Raw genomic sequence first — 19,471 nt, 5'->3', positions numbered from 1 at the left:
TATTTGAAAATAACAAACATTCAAAGCTGCAGGTTAATCTTAGTGCTGTTCCTTGCCAAATGAAATATGAACTCATTCTTCAGACTTAAATGTACACATTAAATGATTGTTATTGGAAAATTGCGTTCCTGAAGTGGTTTATAAGCTAAACAATATTCTCTGGTATTCTGTGATGTCCATACTAGTGTACATATGTAGTCCAGCCACTTCTCTTCTGTTTCTGGTAAACCTAGTCTTCTTCTCCAAATGTCTGGAAAATCTTTGACTGATAAAGAAATGTTGATTTTGTTCTTGTGTTTACAGTATTTGTTCAGCAAAGGAAAACAGGAAACAGAACTGTATGCTTCATCCATTGTCCGTAGCCTCATTGTGAATATTATGTAGACAGAATAGATAGATATGAAAAACATGTTTAAAAAAAAAAGTTTCACAAAAATATGATTCTTTGGTAGAAATGGCAGTACTTGACGCCATTTCTAGACAATTTTAAAAACTGTTTATGACATAAGTTATAGTTTCAGTATTTGGATTGTGATTGAATCTCAAGAAAAGTTGGACATTTTTTCTAGGGTTTGTAAATATTTGACAAAGTTTGGTTGACAGCAGTTCCGGTTGAGAGGCATTAAAGCCTGATTTAAGTTTTAACAGTATTGGTATATGATGCCTTGTTTTTCTGATAAAACATCACTGAATGGAAAATTGGATATCAGTCTTTACTTAGTGCTTAGCGGGAAGACTAATACTTTGTATCAACTTCTTCTGTGTATATAAATTCAGGAGAAGATGAAGCTGTTTCCAAGAGGAAAATACCATGTTCCAAAGTCAGTTTTGATTCGTCTAAATACTCGTATACCTTAAGATTACTTAAAAAATATCAAGTTGTTTGTGATTGAGGATCACAGTACACACAATGGATTGTAAATCACAAATAAAAAGATCAATGCAACATGTAATTTTCTTGTATTTAAGACTTTTGTTAATGGTTTCTGTATGTATTGCTCACAATGAATCAGTACTCATATCTGATCATGATCTCGCTCCTGTATTCATCTGACAGTAAGCCCAGAGAGCCAAATTATCTCCCCTGACTCAGAACTTGACATGACAGTGGGATATTTTTTGAGTTTCCCACAGATCTGCAATAGTTGGGCTAATCATTCGACATGGGCTTATTGTGGGATATATGTCAGGTTCTCCTTCTTTGTTATTGTTGTTTAGATCTTAGCAGACACTAGTAAACAAGGTGTGGCATTGTTATTCTTATTTTTTTTCCAATGTGTTCAGGATTTCCGCAGTAACGTACCTCGTATAGTACTTTCTGTATATACTGTAGTGATGAAATATATGTAAAATGTGCAACGAAAATGTCCAGTAACTAGTACTGTTATGTCTGATAAAAGATGTATTTTTTGAAAATAAAACGTGATTATTGTTGTAATTTGAGAATGTTTGTTTTTTATCTGTCACAACCCAGTTGTTCAAGCTCAGAATTAAACTTTGAATATCTTCAGAATATGATTAAGTTGATATTAGGCTTAACCGGTATGTGGATTAGGAATATTGACTAGTCTTGGAGAATGTACAGTTTTAGATAAAAATATTCATGAATATTAAGGAATTTCTCAAAGAATTCATTTAAACCAATGTAAGTTATTTACAAAATGACTAAAACCAAAAACAAGGTAAGATTTGAACAAATGGTTACAGAATTTAGATAAAGTCCTAGACAACATCTACATACCATGTAGCCTAATAAATGAATGGATTCATATTCTTTAGCAAAATTGAAACTGGAAGTAATTTTAGGTCGAATGAATTGCTTTCATATCTTGTATATTATGTTGTGTACAAGTGACATTACTTTCAATACAATGTACTGAAAAATTAGGTAGTTAAGAAAAACACTCCTTCTTGTATACTGCCTTTCATCGTTCAATATTGCTCAATAAATCTGTTCGCATTAATTAAAATTACTTGATTATTGAATAATAAATCATTACATACCCATCAGACTCTAATATAAAGATCATGCAAAACTACTCCACATCTTTAAAAACCTATCAGACAAGGACATCCAGGACAGAACAGCCCTTGTTAATATGTCACACTACTGTAACACCTTGTCTTTGTGTCTGTGTCACACTACTGTAACACCTTGTCTTTGTGTCTGTGACACACTACTGTAACACCTTGTCTTTGTGTCTGTGACACACTATTGTAACACCTTGTCTCTGTGTCTGTGACACACTACTGTAACACCTTGTCTCTGTGTCTGTGACACACTACTGTAACACCTTGTCTTTGTGTCTGTGACACACTATTGTAACACCTTGTCTTTGTGTCTGTGTGTCTGTGACACACTACTGTAACACCTTGTCTTTGTGTCTGTGACACACTACTGTAACACCTTGTCTTTGTGTCTGTGACACACTACTGTAACACCTTGTCTTTGTGTCTGTGACACACTACTGTAACACCTTGTCTTTGTGTCTCTTCCCTCTGCTTCTTTTTGTTTTCTTGTTTACAAATATACAAAAAAACTCTTTTTTAAATTATTGACACTCAAATTTTATTATTTGTTTTCTATCAAAAACCCACTTGACCAGTACAATCAACACAGTAAGATTACTCTACAGATTGATGATGTAATTCATGAAAATAAGATCTTCTTGATTTCTGATTTTCCACTTGATTTGTAAATATTGTAATGATGAAAATATAGAGCTTAAATCTTACACTCCTGTCGATGTAACACAGAATCAATCCAACAAATTTAATCATTTTACATGTCACAACCCTATAAGCGTATGACATATATGAAATTATTCAATCAGCTTAATGAAGCCCATATTAAATAGGCAAGAGTATAAGATTCTATTTATCATGTAAATCATATATCTTAAATATGAACAAATTCTTCTAAAATGAATATTTCCCAATATGACAGAATTTTGTTGACAGTTTTTCAAAACTGAAATCTACACCGTCTACAAATGTAAAATAAAACGGAGACTCATAAATACATGTCATCCCAAATAAGTTAGACTAAGTTGCTGAGAAGCAACGTTGAGTACACAAACTTCGTTAACCATCATTTCACATCACTCAATCAAATGAATATTCTAGCATGGATCTAAATTGGACAGGTGTACATAAGATGTATTTTTTATCTGTAAAGTTAAAGTGATTCTCACCTGAGTTTGTTACAGATGTCAACTTTGACTTAATAACTACATCACAGCCTGCTAAACGGGTTAATGTGACAATGGAGTATGTTGCCTGATCTCACCATAGGTCAAGAAAGTAGCTGTCATGAAACAACAACATACATTAATCTCATGTGGAAACACCCTGGTGAAACAAAGAATCCCTAGAGAGGCATGTTGGCATGTTTTTTCCAAGGATTTGATAATTTTTTGTTCGCTAATACTTGTAAATCTTGACAAAGTCTTCTCCGTGTTGTTCTAGGCTCAATGATGTCATCGACAAAACCTGAAATTAAAATCAAACACAATTTAAATTCAATTCAAACTTTTGTGTCCTTTTCACAGAGAACAATTTTGACAAGAATATCAGAGAAACAGATAAATGTTCCCTGACATCACAATGGAGACAGTACATATAGAGCTGAGATGACACACCCACATATCATATCCTGACTTCACAATGGAGACAGTATATATAGAGCTGAGATGACACACCCACATATTACATCCTGACATCACAATGGAGACAGTATATATAGAGCTGAGATGACACACATATTACATCCTGACTACACAATGGAGACAGTATATATAGAGCTGAGATGACACACCCACATATTATATCATGACTTCACAATGGAGACAGTATATATAGAGCTGAGATGACACACGCACATATTATATCATGACTTCACAATGTAGACAGTATATATAGAGCTGAGATGACACACGCACATATTATATCATGACTTCACAATGGAGACAGTATATATAGAGCTGAGATGACACACACATATTACACTTCACAATGTAGACAGTATATATAGAGCTGACATCACACTGGAGACAGTATATATACACATATATGGACATCACAATGTAGACAGTATATATAGAGCTGAGATGACACACTCACATATCATATCCTGACATCACAATGTAGACAGTATATATAGAGCTGAGATGACACACATATTACATCCTGACAACACAATGGAGACAGTATATATAGAGCTGAGATGACACACTCACATATCATATCCTGACATCACATTGTAGAGGGTATATATAGAGCTGAGATGACACACATATTACATCCTGACATCACAATGTAGACAGTATATATAGAGCTGAGATGACACACATATTACATCCTGACATCACAATGTAGACAGTATATATAGAGCTGAGATGACACACCCACATATTACATCCTGACATCACAATGTAGACAGTATATATAGAGCTGAGATGACACACCCACATATTACATCCTGACATCACAATGTAGACAGTATATATAGAGCTGAGATGACACACACACATATTACATCCTGACATCACAATGTAGACAGTATATATAGAGCTGAGATGACACACATATTACATCCTGACATCACAATGTAGACATATAGAGCTGAGATGTATATATAGAGCTGAGATGACACACCACACATATTACATCCTGACATCACAATGTAGACAGTATATATAGAGCTGACAGTATATATAGAGCTGAGATGACACACATATTACATCCTGACATCACAATGGAGACAGTATATATAGAGCTGAGATGACACACATATTATATCCTGACTACACAATGGAGACAGTATATATAGAGCTGAGATGACACACACACATATTACATCCTGACATCACAATGTAGACAGTATATATAGAGCTGAGATGACACACACACATATTACATCCTGACATCACAATGTAGACAGTATATATAGAGCTGAGATGACACACACACATATTATATCCTGACATCACAATGTAGACAGTATATATAGAGCTGAGATGACACACCCACATATTATATCCTGACTACACAATGTAGACAGTATATATAGAGCTGAGATGACACACCCACATATTATATCCTGACTACACAATGTAGACAGTATATATATTGCTGAGATTACACACACATATTATATCCTGACTACACAATGTAGACAGTATATATAGAGCTGAGATGACACACATATTATATCCTGACATCACAATGTAGACAGTATATATAGAGCTGAGATGACACACCCACATATTATATCCTGACTACACAATGTAGACAGTATATATAGAGCTGAGATGACACACCCACATATTATATCCTGACTACACAATGTAGACAGTATATATAGAGCTGAGATGACACACCCACATATTATATCCTGACTACACAATGTAGACAGTATATATAGAGCTGAGATGACACACATATTATATCCTGACTACACAATGTAGACAGTATATATAGAGCTGAGATGACACACCCACATATTATATCATGACTACACAATGTAGACAGTATATATAGAGCTGAGATGACACACCCACATATTATATCATGACTACACAATACGTATATATAGAGCTGATATCACACACCCACATATTATATCCTGACTACACAATGTAGACAGTATATATAGACTGAGATGACACACATACATATCCACATACAATGTAGACAGTATATATAGACTGATGTAGACAGTATATATAGAGCTGAGATGACACACCCACATATTATATCATGACTACACAATGTAGACAGTATATATAGAGCTGAGATGACACACCCACATATTATATCATGACTACACAATGTAGACAGTATATATAGAGCTGAGATGACACACATATTATATCCTGACTACACAATGTAGACAGTATATATAGAGCTGAGATGACACACATATTATATCCTGACATCACAATGTAGACAGTATATATAGAGCTGAGACACACACATATTATATCCACACACTACACAATGTAGACAGTATATATATATATAGAGCTGAGATGACACACATATTATATCCTGACTACACAATGTAGACAGTATATATAGAGCTGAGATGACACACATATTATATCCTGACTACACAATGTAGACAGTATATATAGAGCTGAGATGACACACATATTATATCCTGACTACACAATGTAGACAGTATATATAGAGCTGAGATGACACACATATTATATCCTGACTACACAATGTAGACAGTATATATAGAGCTGAGATGACACACATATTATATCCTGACTACACAATGGAGACAGTATATATAGAGCTGAGATGACACACATATTATATCCTGACTACACAATGTAGACAGTATATATAGAGCTGAGATGACACACATATTATATCCTGACTACACAATGTAGACAGTATATATACACATGATATGACACACAATGTAGACAGTATATATAGAGATGACACACATATTATATCCTGACTACACAATGTAGACAGTATATATAGAGCTGAGATGACACACATATTACATCCTGACATCACAATGTAGACAGTATATATAGAGCTGAGATGACACACATATTACATCCTGACATCACAATGGAGACAGTATATATAGAGCTGAGATGACTTCAGGTTTACAGGGAAAAGAACATTAGTTGTTGAATTAAAATCTTCAATTCATCGAAAAAATTAAAATCTTCAATTCATCGAAAAAATTAAAATTACAAGCCCGAATTTTCAGTATTTTATACCTCTGGGAATTTCATAATGTTTGTGATTGAGTGTTGTACAGATTTTGTAGGTAAAATAGCGAGCTGATTCCGATCCGAGACTCACCATGACTTCAATGATATCATCAAAGTATCTAACAAGTGGTTTTTATTGTTTTTCACCCCTTTTTGATGACCTTGAGATAGGTCATTAGTGATTGCCAAAGTTCTGTTCTGATATTCTTTATACTTTTTCATTACAAAGTTCCCAATCAGCCATGACTGGGAACATTGTCGTTTTGAAATAACTTATCACAGTAGGCCGTAACTCACCGCGAACTGATGCGGGGAAAGGGTTCGCAAACTTTTCTACATATTCTGCTTCATTCTTCTCCTGGTCTTTTCCTCGGAAAATGATGGACACCGCTCCCTGTTAATCATTAATGAAATTTGACGTTAAGTTCATAAAGTTGAAATACAAAATATTTCTACAACAAGAACATTGAAAACAGTTGCATAGTTGGGTTACCTGACATGCTTGCTGGGTAACAAATGAAAATGTCCCCTTGCCCTAGAAGTCTGACCTTGACCTTTTGCAAAAGCAACAAAACATATCAATGATTGTTAATCGTGGAATATAGAAGTTGCTGACAAAGTTTCTTACCAATGGCATGTATTTCAGAAATTTAATGGTTATACAAAAAAATAAAACAGATAAACATTTTGAAGTCAGAAAGGGGCATGTCTCTCTACAGTCAGGAAATATGACTCTCCTAAGACATGGACACAATTCTCCTCAGAAAGGGGCCTGACTCTCTACAGTACAGGAAATATGACTCTCCTAAGACATGGACACAATTCTCCTCAGAAAGGGGCTTAACTCTACAGTACAGGAAATATGACTCTCCTGAGACAGGAACATAACTCCCTCAAAAAGAGACAGCAAGGGACATTCTTTACAACCAAATCAATTTTGCTCATGGCCATATTGATTTCAATTTCTATTTTCCCTATAATCTTTGACTTAATCTACATCCTGTAGACATGTCTTGTAGACAGGTCCTGATGTCATCCCTAAGTCGGTATTATAAATTGTTATACTTACCTTGGCCCCCATCACTGCCACCTCAGCAGTTGGCCAGGCGTAATTTGTGTCACCACGTAGATGTTTTGAGCTCATCACATCATAGGCTCCACCGTAGGCCTGTCACAGAGAAGATTTCCAATGTAACACTTGTATCTGATCATGTTGATCTTCTAACAATTTTTGAATTTGTTTATTTTTTTATATTAATGAGAAGGATTTACAGGAGGAACATTTGATATTTTCTAATTTTGATGTTTAGTATTGAGACTGCATGGAAATCCAATCTGCAACTAGGAAAACCATGTTTATACTAAAAAAAAAGTGAATTTGAAATATCTAGGTATCGGAAATTGTGTCACACAACTACAAACCTTCCTTGTTATCACAGTAATCTTGGGAACAGTGGCCTCCGCATATGCGTACAACAACTTAGCACCATGTCGGATAATTCCTCCGTACTCCTGAGAGGTACCTGAAATACATTTCAAATTTAAGTGCGCAATTTTTCAAGAAAAAACAAAATGTCTAAAGTGGGGAGTGCACACATTATGTAAGATTTTTCATCAATGATTACGGGGGCCACCATAATTGACTGTCGGGATTACTGGTACACTAAAATTCTTGAGCAACAAGAGTTTATTAAACTTGTTACTATATATATTAGTGCAAACTGTTCGAGTCAACATCATCCAAAATCAGGACGGCAAATCAGTATAAAGATAGGGTGGCCTGTGTGCAATATTAAAAAATATGTCGATTATATTGGACCATCTATTAAAACGCTTACATTTCACACTGTCAAGAAATCACTTTATTCTCTGTTATGTTGGATATCACAACGGGGAAGTCATAGGCATACTTGTCTGTTTGTTTGTTGGTGGAAGTTAGCGTTGATATATCAGTACCAGTGCTGATTAATAAGTTGTGAGCCTTGTATTGAAGACGTTAAGAAAAGATGTCCTTTTTCAGCTCTTCTATTTCCTGGCCATTTATGGCTGTGTACCCGAAGACTGGTGTCATTTGGTCAGTTTATGTCAAAGAGGTAGCATCAGTAAATAAGGCAAGAGTTTTGCATAATGGACAAAATCGCTGAAAGAGCAGTGATTCAATAGCTGCATAAGAAAGGTCTAGCACCTAGAGATATCCATACTGATACTGATATGGTAGCGACACTACAGAATGATGTCCCTTCATATTCTACAGTGTGAAAAGGTGGTGGTGGAATTCAGGCATGACAGGCAGAGCCTTGGGGATAATATCCATCCTGGAAGGCCTGTCTCTGTTGCAACCCCAGAAATGGTCAGTAAAGTCCATGTCATTGTTACGGCTGACAGGTGAGTTACAGAGAGATATATAGCCAGTACAGCTGAGATTTCACAGGAAAGATTGCATTCCATTCTTATGGTCCTATAACTGTTCCATTATAATAAGGATAGTCTTCCCGTCATCATCTTATCACAATATGTAGTGAAAGACTGTTCCTCTCTGGCATACTTCACTGTGCACAATGTGACAGTTGGACATAAAAGAAACCTCACAGAGATCGTAATTACCTGGTTTGTACATAATATTGTGTGATGAGGAATATAAAACCAGACACACTTATGTGTTATGTATATACAATGTCTGTCTTAAAACCACTTTGAGATGAGTTCCTTTTTGTAATTGATATTATTCCATCTTAAATCAACATATAACAAAGATGACACTGCTCTAAAGTATAACAAACATACACACCTGTACCACTGGCCATCAACAAACATACACACCTGTACCACTGGCCATCAACAAACATACACACCTGTACCACTGGCCATCAACAAACATACACACCTGTACCACTGGCCATCAACAAACATACACACATGTACCACTGGCCATCAACAAACATACACACCTGTACCACTGGCCATCAACAAACATACACACCTGTACCACTGGCCATCAACAAACATACACACCTGTACCACTGGCCATCAACAAACATGTTACACACCTGTACCACTGGCCATCAACAAACATACACACCTGTACCACTGGCCATCAACAAACATACACACCTGTACCACTGGCCATCAACAAACATACACACATGTACCACTGGCCATCAACAAACATACACACCTGTACCACTGGCCATCAACAAACATACATACCTGTACCACTGGTGATCCACAAAAATAAAACTCTCTAACTCCGATACCCGTCAGGTTTCACAGTACAACAATACACCACACTATACAGACAACATGGCTGTGTCTTACTTCCCTGTCAGGTTTCACAGTACAACAATACACCACACTATATAGACAACATGGCTGTGTCTTACTTCCCTGTCAGGTTTAACAGTACAACAATACACCACACTATACAGACAGCATGGCTGTGTCCTCCTCCCTTTCAGGTTTAACAGCACAATACACCACACTATACAGACAGCATGGCTGTGTCTTACCTCCCTGTCAGGTTTAACAGTACAACAATACACCACACTATACAGACAGCATGGCTGTGTCTTACTTCCCTGTCAGGTTTAACAGTACAACAATACACCACACTATACAGACAGCATGGCTGTGTCTTACTTCCCTGTCAGGTTTAACAGTACAACAATACACCACACTATACAGACAGCATGGCTGTGTCTTACCTCCCTGTCATTTTGTACCTGTCAGGTTTAGCAGTACAACAATACACCACACTATACAGACAACACGGCTGTGTCTTACCTCCCTGTCAGGTTTTACAGTACAACGATACAGTTCCCACACTATACAGATAGCATGGCTGTGCCTTACTGCACATAAAATTTTTTTACCTGGTAGAAAACCCGGAACGTCGACAAATGTGATCACGGGAATGTTGAAGGAATCACAAAATCTCACAAATCTTGCTCCCTTAACTGAGGCATTGATGTCCAGACACCCTACAAACCATCAAAACAAAACCTTAACAGACATGTTGATATCTAGACACCCTACAAACCATCAAAACAAAACCTTAACAGACATGTTGATATCTAGACACCCTACAAACCATCAAAACAAAACCTTAACAGACATGTTGATGTCCAGACACCCTACAAACCATCAAAACAAAACCTTAACAGACATGTTGATATCTAGACACCCTACAAACCATCAAAACAAAACCTTAACAGACATGTTGATATCTAGACACCCTACAAACCATCAAAACAAAACCTTAACAGACATGTTGATATCTAGACACCCTCCAAACCATCAACACAAAACCTTAACAGACATGTTGATATCTAGACACCCTACAAACCATCAACACAAAACCTTAACAGACATGTTGATATCTAGACACCCTACAAACCATCAACACAAAACCTTAACAGACATGTTGATATCTAGACACCCTACAAACCATCAAAACAAAACCTTAACAGACATGTTGATATCTAGACACCCTACAAACCATCAAAACAAAACCTTAACAGACATGTTGATATCTAGACACCCTACAAACCATCAAAACAAAACCTTAACAGACATGTTGATATCTAGACACCCTACAAACCATCAAAACAAAACCTTAACAGACATGTTGATATCTAGACACCCTACAAACCATCAAAACAAAACCTTAACAGACATGTTGATATCTAGACACCCTACAAACCATCAACACAAAACCTTAACAGACATGTTGATATCTAGACACCCTACAAACCATCAAAACAAAACCTTAACAGACATGTTGATATATAGACACCCTCCAAACCATCAAAACAAAACCTTAACAGACATGTTGATATCTAGACACCCTACAAACCATCAAAACAAGACCTTAACAGACATGTTGATATCTAGACACCCTACAAACCATCAAAACAAGACCTTAACAGACATGTTGATATCTAGACACCCTACAAACCATCAAAACAAAACCTTAACAGACATGTTGATATCTAGACACCCTACAAATCATCAACACAAAACCTTAACAGACATGTTGATATCTAGACACCCTACAAACCATCAAAACAAAACCTTAACAGACATGTTGATATCTAGACACCCTACAAACCATCAAAACAAAACCTTAACAGACATGTTGATATCTAGACACCCTACAAACCAGCAACACAAAACCTTAACAGACATGTTGATATCTAGACACCCTACAAACCATCACACAAAAACAAACAGTGAAAAGTATATCAATATGACTGATAAAGAATTCATATGTTTCTTTTTTTTTTCTCATGCATTTTCCGTGTATTCTAAAAAACAGAGATGAAAGTGGTTGGCATTGGAAAAGGTGGAAATCTGCCGATCGGCGAATTTTTTTTTATCTCTGTTGTAATTTCAAACGTTCGATTGATGTAAGAGTTATTTCCCTTCGTATTATCGATTTGACAATATTGTAAACTAGGTGCTCGTAACTGCTCGATGTTTAATTTTACAGTTTATAAGGGCATATAAATCGAAGGATTTGAGAACGGAGTTGATGAAGATTGCTTAAAAACAAAATGCATCATCAAGACATACCTGACCCCCCACTCCTGAAATTTTCTCACCGGATTTGCATCGATCTCAAAAATGACGAAATTTGTCATGAAAAAGGCGGAAATCCGCCAATCGGCGGAAATTTTTCATCTCTGAAAAAAGTTCATACATCAGATACACAACAGGACAACAGTATCTATACAACATCATTAACTCCATGTAAAATTCCTTTCTCAGGCAGATCTCATTCAAATATACTTGCCTGCTGCCACTTTTGGTTGATTTCCAACCATTCCCACAGTCTGTCCGTTCATACGGGCAAAGCCTACTACAATGTTCTTGGCATAATTTGGCATTATCTCAAAGAATTGAGCATCATCTGCAATCTAAAAAAGTCAGAAATATGACAAACGTCTTTATGACCCAGTTCATAATCACAACCTATGTTCTTTCCATTTCCTGTGTCGGAACTTCTTTCAATAATTTTTTTTTCTAATATTTCCTCAGTCAAGTTCTTCACCTTGATTGTTATATGTATAATGGTGTACTGGTCAGCTTGGTACAAGTTTTATATGACAATCAAAGTAGCAGTTTAAAAATGTTCAAGTTTGTCATACTTCAGGACAGATAATGATACATACAGCTCTCTCGTTACTTACACCAAGTATTACATCTTTGATATCATAGGCTGTGGTTGTCTCAAGGGGGATAACTGTGTCAAGCCCCGGAACATCCTTATCCCTGTGCCAGTAAATACACACAATGTAAGAATAATGTTTTTCAGTGGTATAAACAATCTTTTCTCACTCTTTTATTTATATATGATGAGATTACATTAGCAATTTTAACGTGTTTAGTAACAAATATTCCTAAAATTTGTCAGATGTGGTGTTGTATACACTGGCTTTACAGACATCTGTACTTATGGTTATTTGAGAGATCTTGATGTCCTAACAACAGCTTTAGTCCTATGAGGACAGTGTAGACAGACGATAAGGTAATTGATTGGACCCTTTTATAGTGCTGTCACATTGAAATGTTAAAACTTGGTAACATTAAATACCAACATGTCACATAATAATAATAATAATGACACTTTAGAAACTAGAAAATGTCTGTAAGACATGAATGCCCCCGCCCCCCCATGTGAAATAATAGTGAAAGGCCCGAATGAAGTTGTTAGGTGGTATATACTGATTTGGGACGCGACGCGACGGGATGGGACGGGACGGGACGCAACGGGACGGGACGGACGGACATAAATGGCGGGGGCATAAAAATTGTCAAGAAGAAAAGACCAAGATCTCCAGTTCAGTCGTCTCTGAGACATGTGTTCAAGCTGGTACAACACATACGCCTTATAAACCTGTTTTAAACAACCAGATTATAATAGATTATAAAATTTTGACCTACCAGGGATCTGTACATTCTCTTATTGGGGCCTGATCGGCGTTACTCAAGGGGAGATAATTATAGAACTCTCTCAGCTGGAGCAGGGCATCCACATCATTCTCAAAGGCACAGTGGGCAACACCTGATAACAGAAAGGTTAAAGGTCAGTTCAGCTCATTACAAAGGTCAGAGATAATGCTTTTAATTTCTTTTTATTTTAATTGTCAAGACAATTAATGGAATGCCAAGACAATTGATGGAATGCCAAGACAATTAATGGAATGCCAAGACAATTAATGGAATGCCAAGACAATTGATGGAATGCCAAGACAATTAATGGAATGCCAAGCTTTTATTGTAAAAGTCAATGTAAACAAGTGTTATAAAAATGAACCTCTGTTCCATAAAAGTGAAATATTGTCATCCTTTACTGTTAAGGTCAACTGTTAAGGTCAATGTCAAGATGTGGCAACTACTAAGACAACATAAGATCATCCCTGTGATCTCTAAATATGATCCCAAATATTTGTTGTAAAGTGACAATAACATCAACATATAGTCCCCATCCTCCAAATGCTTAATTTACTCAAGACACTGGTGTGTGTCTTGGCCCCACCAAACTCTTCCAACACTAATCTAAGACACTAGTGTGTGTCTTGGCCCCACCAAACTCCTCAAACACTTATCTAAGACACCAGTGTGTGTCTTGGCCCCACCAAACTCCTCCAACACTAATCTAAGACACTAGCGTGTGTCTTGGTCCATCCAAACTCCTCCAACACTAATCTAAGACACTAGTGTGTGTCTTGGCCCCACCAAACTCCTCCAACACTAATCTAAGACACTAGTGTGTGTCTTGGTCCATCCAAAATCCTCCAACACTAATCTAAGACACTAGTGTGTGTCTTGGCCCACCAAACTAAGACACTAGTGTGTGTGTGTGTCTTGGCCCCCTCCACCAAACTCCTCCAACACTAATCTAAGACACTAGTGTGTGTCTTGGCCCCACCAAATTAAGACACTACTGTGTGTCTTGGCCCGACCAAACTCCTCCAACACTAATCTAAGACACTAGTGTGTGTCTTGGCCCCACCAAACTCCTCCAACACTAATCTAAGACACTAGTGTGTGTCTTGGCCCCACCAAACTCCTCCAACACTAATCTAAGACACTAGTGTGTGTCTTGGCCCCACCAAACTCCTCCAACACTAATCTAAGACACTAGCGTGTGTCTTGGTCCATCCAAAATCCTCCAACACTAATCTAAGACACTAGTGTGTGTCTTGGCCCACCAAACTAAGACACTAGTGTGTGTCTTTTCCCGACCAAACTCCTCCAACACTAATCTAAGACACTAGCGTGTGTCTTGGCCCCACCAAACTCCTCCAACACTGTTCTAAGACACTGGTGTATGTCTTGGTCCGACCAAACTCCTCCAACACTATTCTAAGATACTAGTGTGTGTCTTGGCCCGAGCAAACTCCTCCAACACTATTCTAAGACACTATTGTGTGTCTTGGCCCCACCAAACTCCTCCAACACTAATCTAAGACACTAGTGTGTGTCTTTGCCCCACCAAACTCCTCCAACACTAATCTAAGACACTAGCGTGTGTCTTGGTCCATCCAAACTCCTCCAACACTAATCTAAGACACTAGTGTGTGTCTTGGCCCCACCAAACTAAGACACTAGTGTGTGTCTTTTCCCGACCAAACTCCTCCAACACTAATCTAAGACACTAGTGTGTGTCTTGGCCCCACCAAACTCCTCCAACACTGTTCTAAGACACTAGTGTGTGTCTTGGCCCGACCAAACTCCTCCAACACTATTCTAAGACACTAGTGTGTGTCTTGGCCCCACCAAACTCCTCCAACACTAATCTAAGACACTAGTGTGTGTCTTGGCCCCACCAAACTAATACACTAATGTGTGTCTTGGACCAAAATCTCTCCAACACTAATCTAAGACACTAGTGTGTGTCTTGGCCCCACCAAACTCCTCCAACACTAATCTAAGACACTAGTGTGTGTCTTGGCCCCACCAAACTCCTCCAACACTAATCTAAGACACTAGTGTGTGTCTTGGCCCGACCAAACTAAGACACTAGTGTGTGTCTTTTCCCGACCAAACTCCTCCAACACTACCAAACTCTCCAACACTAGACACTAGTGTGTGTCTTGGCCCCACCAAACTCCTCCAACACTATTCTAAGACACTGGTGTACGTCTTGGCCCGACCAAACTCCTCCAACACTATTCTAAGACACTGGTATGTGTCTTGGCCCCACCAAACTCCCCCAACACTAATCTAAGACACTAGTGTGTGTCTTGGCCCCACCAAACTCCTCCAACACTAATCTAAGACACTAGTGTGTGTCTTGGCCCACCAAACTCCTCCAACACTAATCTAAGACACTAGTGTGTGTCTTGGCCCCACCAAACTCCTCCAACACTAATCTAAGACACTAGTGTGTGTCTTGGCCCCACCAAACTCCTCCAACACTAATCTAAGACACTAGTGTGTGTCTTGGCCCCACCAAACTCCTCCAACACTGTTCTAAGACACTAGTGTGTGTCTTGGCCCCACCAAACTCCTCCAACACTATTCTAAGACACTAGTGTGTGTCTTGGCCCCACCAAACTCCTCCAACACTATTCTAAGACACTGGTGTACGTCTTGGCCCCACCAAACTCCTCCAACACTATTCTAAGACACTGGTATGTGTCTTGGCCCCACCAAACTCCCCCAACACTAATCTAAGACACTAGTGTGTGTCTTGGCCCCACCAAACTCCTCCAACACTATTCTAAGACACTGGTGTATGTCTTGGCCCCAACAAACTCCTCCAACACTATTCTAAGACACTAGTGTGTGTCTTGGCCCGACCAAACTCCTCCAACACTATTCTAAGACACTAGTGTGTGTCTTGGCCCGACCAAACTCCTCCAACACTTACTTAGACACTGGTGTGTGTTTTAGGCCCCATTCGCCTACTCTTACACTAACCTGAAACACTGGTGTGTGTTTTCGCCCCACCCAACTCCTCCTGTGTAACTTCCTCTCCTGTCACAGACTACAACACACAAAGAGAATAAAAGTTTTACGATATATGTAATATAAAAATGTGTCAGCATCATAAGGCTTTCAGAAAGATTGAGTTTATAAGATCACTGCTGTCAATATTACTTGAATAATCACATCAGTGAATATTTATTTTTTTTTTAAACAATTTAATCTTATTGATTTCTGGTAAAATATTAAAACAGAAAAGAAAAACTTCTTGTAAAATAATCTCCTAAAAATGAAGACAATTCTTGATGATCAAGTGATCTAGAAATTCCCAAAGTTAAAATGACCTCCAAGAAAATGATCATTTCCTTATATAGATATATCTTTACTATGATCAGCAACAAAGCATCTGATAGCCACAGCAGATTTGAACAGGTTTGAATCATTCTGTCTTCAGATATCAAGCAGACTATATGTATTATAATTTGGTAACAATATTTCACTTGGCACTTTGTCATGAGGTAGCAATGGTAACAGACAATGTTCAGAAAAAACATGTATACTGTGGTATTTATCAAAATAGAAGGTTGATAATCATTACAAACAGGGTGTGGTTCTCTGTGTTCCAATATTGCCTATCTACCCTTCGATAGCCAGTGACCTACTCAGTGTATCCTGGCATATAGATACCTCAACATACCTCAAACAAGAGACCTAAAGATGGATGTTAAAATTCATCAAACAAGAGACCTCAAGAGGGATGTTAACATTCTTCAAACAAGAGACCTCAAGATGGATGTTAACATTCCTCAAACAAGATACCTAAAGAGGGGTGTTAACATACCTCTGACAAGAGACATAAAGATGGATGTTAACATTCCTCAAACAAAAGACCTCAAGATGGATGTTAACATTCCTCAAAGACCTCAAGAGACCTCAAGATGATGATGTTAACATTCCTCAAACAAGAGACCTAAAGATGGATGTTAACATACCTCTAACAAGAGACCTAAAGATGGATGTCAACATTCCTCAAACAAAAGACCTCAAGATGGATGTGAACATTCCTCAAACAAGAGACCTCAAGATGGATGTTAACATTCATCAAACAAAAGACCTAAAGATGGATGTTAACATTCATCAAACAAGAGACCTCAAGAGGGATGTTAACATTCTTCAAACAAGAGACCTCAAGATGGATGTTAACATTCCTCAAACAAGATACCTAAAGAGGGGTGTTAACATACCTCTGACAAGAGACATAAAGATGGATGTTAACATTCCTCAAACAAAAGACCTCAAGATGGATGTTAACATTCCTCAAACAAGAGACCTCAAGATGGATGTTAACATTCCTCAAACAAGAGACCTAAAGATGGATGTTAACATTCCTCAAACAAGAGACCTAAAGATGGATGTTAACATACCTCTAACAAGAGACCTAAAGATGGATGTTAACATTCCTCAAACAAGAGACCTCAAGAGGGATGTTAACATTCTTCAAACAGAAGACCTAAAGATGGATGTCAACATTCCTCAAACAAGAGACCTAAAGATGAATGTGAACATTCCTCAAACAAGAGACCTATAGATGGATGTTAACATTCCTCAAACAGGAGACCTAAAGATGGATGTTAACATTCCTCAAACAAGTGACCTAAAGATGGATGTTAACATTCCTCAAACAGGAGACCTAAAGATGGATGTTAACATTCCTCAAACAAGAGACCTCAAGAGGGATGTTAACATTCTTCAAACAGAAGACCTAAAGATGGATGTCAACATTCCTCAAACAAGAGACCTAAAGATAAATGTGAACATTCCTCAAACAAGAGACCTAAAGATGGATGTTAACATTCCTCAAACAAGAGACCTAAAGATAAATGTGAACATTCCTCAAACAAGAGACCTAAAGATGGATGTCAACATTCCTCAAACAAGAGACCTAAAGATAAATGTCAACATTCCTCAAACAAGAGACCTAAAGATGGATGTTAACATTCCTCAAACAAGAGATCTAAAGATGGATGTTAACATTCCTCAAACAGGAGATCTAAAGATGGATGTTAACATTCCTCAAACAGGAGATCTAAAGATGGATGTTAACATTGTTAAGAAATTCAAATCTTAGAATAATGATAATACAACATTATTGTAACATTTAAATTTTTTCCTACTTCAGATATTTCAACATTGAAAAAATGTTTAAATATTTTCAACAACATGATATTAATGTTAAAAAAAAATTTCAACATGATTACATGATTTTAATGTTAAATAAGGGTTATCTAATGTTAAAATAATCTTCAATCTTAACATTATTTTAACATACATGCTGGTTTAAAATTTAATGTTAAAAAAACATTATATTTTAACGTAATGAAAAATTGGTAGTGTGTGACCTATAAAATGTGGGCTGCAATACCAAACTTTGTATGATAAATGATACCTTATATCTTATGTGACAGAGGAAATGCCTGGCAGTAAAAGTAACATGTCTGACTGTTTTCTCATCAGAACTTTTCTATGTTCTCCCATCATTTAGTTATCCATACTGGTAGATGATCAGACACAGTAAGATAAACCTACACTACCACACCCTTCACATGCAAAACAATATCATCTGTTAACATGATAAAAGACAAACCAGTGCTACATTCAGCCTTGAAGTTCAGGGAGATTACTTTGACCTTGTATTCCCATTGAAATGCATCCTTCAATATATTCAGCTTCCTATTACCACATAACATCAAAACAAATACAAATTCTATCACCAAATCTCTCTGAGTTTTACA

The 19,471-nt window shown here is 37.2% G+C and overlaps 1 protein-coding gene across 1 annotated transcript in view; it reads right to left on the bottom strand.

Moving 5' to 3' along the window:
- Positions 1 to 2,543: 2,543 nt before the first annotated feature.
- Positions 2,544 to 19,471, bottom strand: part of LOC132561960 (propionyl-CoA carboxylase beta chain, mitochondrial-like) — a 67,273-nt gene continuing 50,345 nt past the window's right edge. The window contains exons 9-17 of the mRNA XM_060226679.1: positions 16,674 to 16,740; positions 13,689 to 13,809; positions 12,935 to 13,016; positions 12,538 to 12,661; positions 10,616 to 10,723; positions 8,169 to 8,269; positions 7,816 to 7,914; positions 7,044 to 7,140; positions 2,544 to 3,492 (exon numbers count right to left, since the gene is read on the bottom strand). Coding sequence (XP_060082662.1) covers positions 3,371 to 3,492; positions 7,044 to 7,140; positions 7,816 to 7,914; positions 8,169 to 8,269; positions 10,616 to 10,723; positions 12,538 to 12,661; positions 12,935 to 13,016; positions 13,689 to 13,809; positions 16,674 to 16,740 — 921 coding nt within the window. The 3' untranslated portion in view covers positions 2,544 to 3,370. The remainder of the gene's footprint in view (positions 3,493 to 7,043; positions 7,141 to 7,815; positions 7,915 to 8,168; positions 8,270 to 10,615; positions 10,724 to 12,537; positions 12,662 to 12,934; positions 13,017 to 13,688; positions 13,810 to 16,673; positions 16,741 to 19,471) is intronic.

This window comes from Ylistrum balloti, unplaced genomic scaffold (assembly GCF_031769215.1).
Source record: "Ylistrum balloti isolate Yb309-2 unplaced genomic scaffold, AGI_CSIRO_Ybal_v1 Utg371316, whole genome shotgun sequence".
In the NCBI taxonomy this organism is placed as follows: Eukaryota; Metazoa; Mollusca; class Bivalvia; order Pectinida; family Pectinidae; genus Ylistrum; species Ylistrum balloti.
The sequence above is the reverse complement of the archived record's forward strand: the minus strand, read 5'-3'. Positions and strand labels throughout refer to the sequence as shown.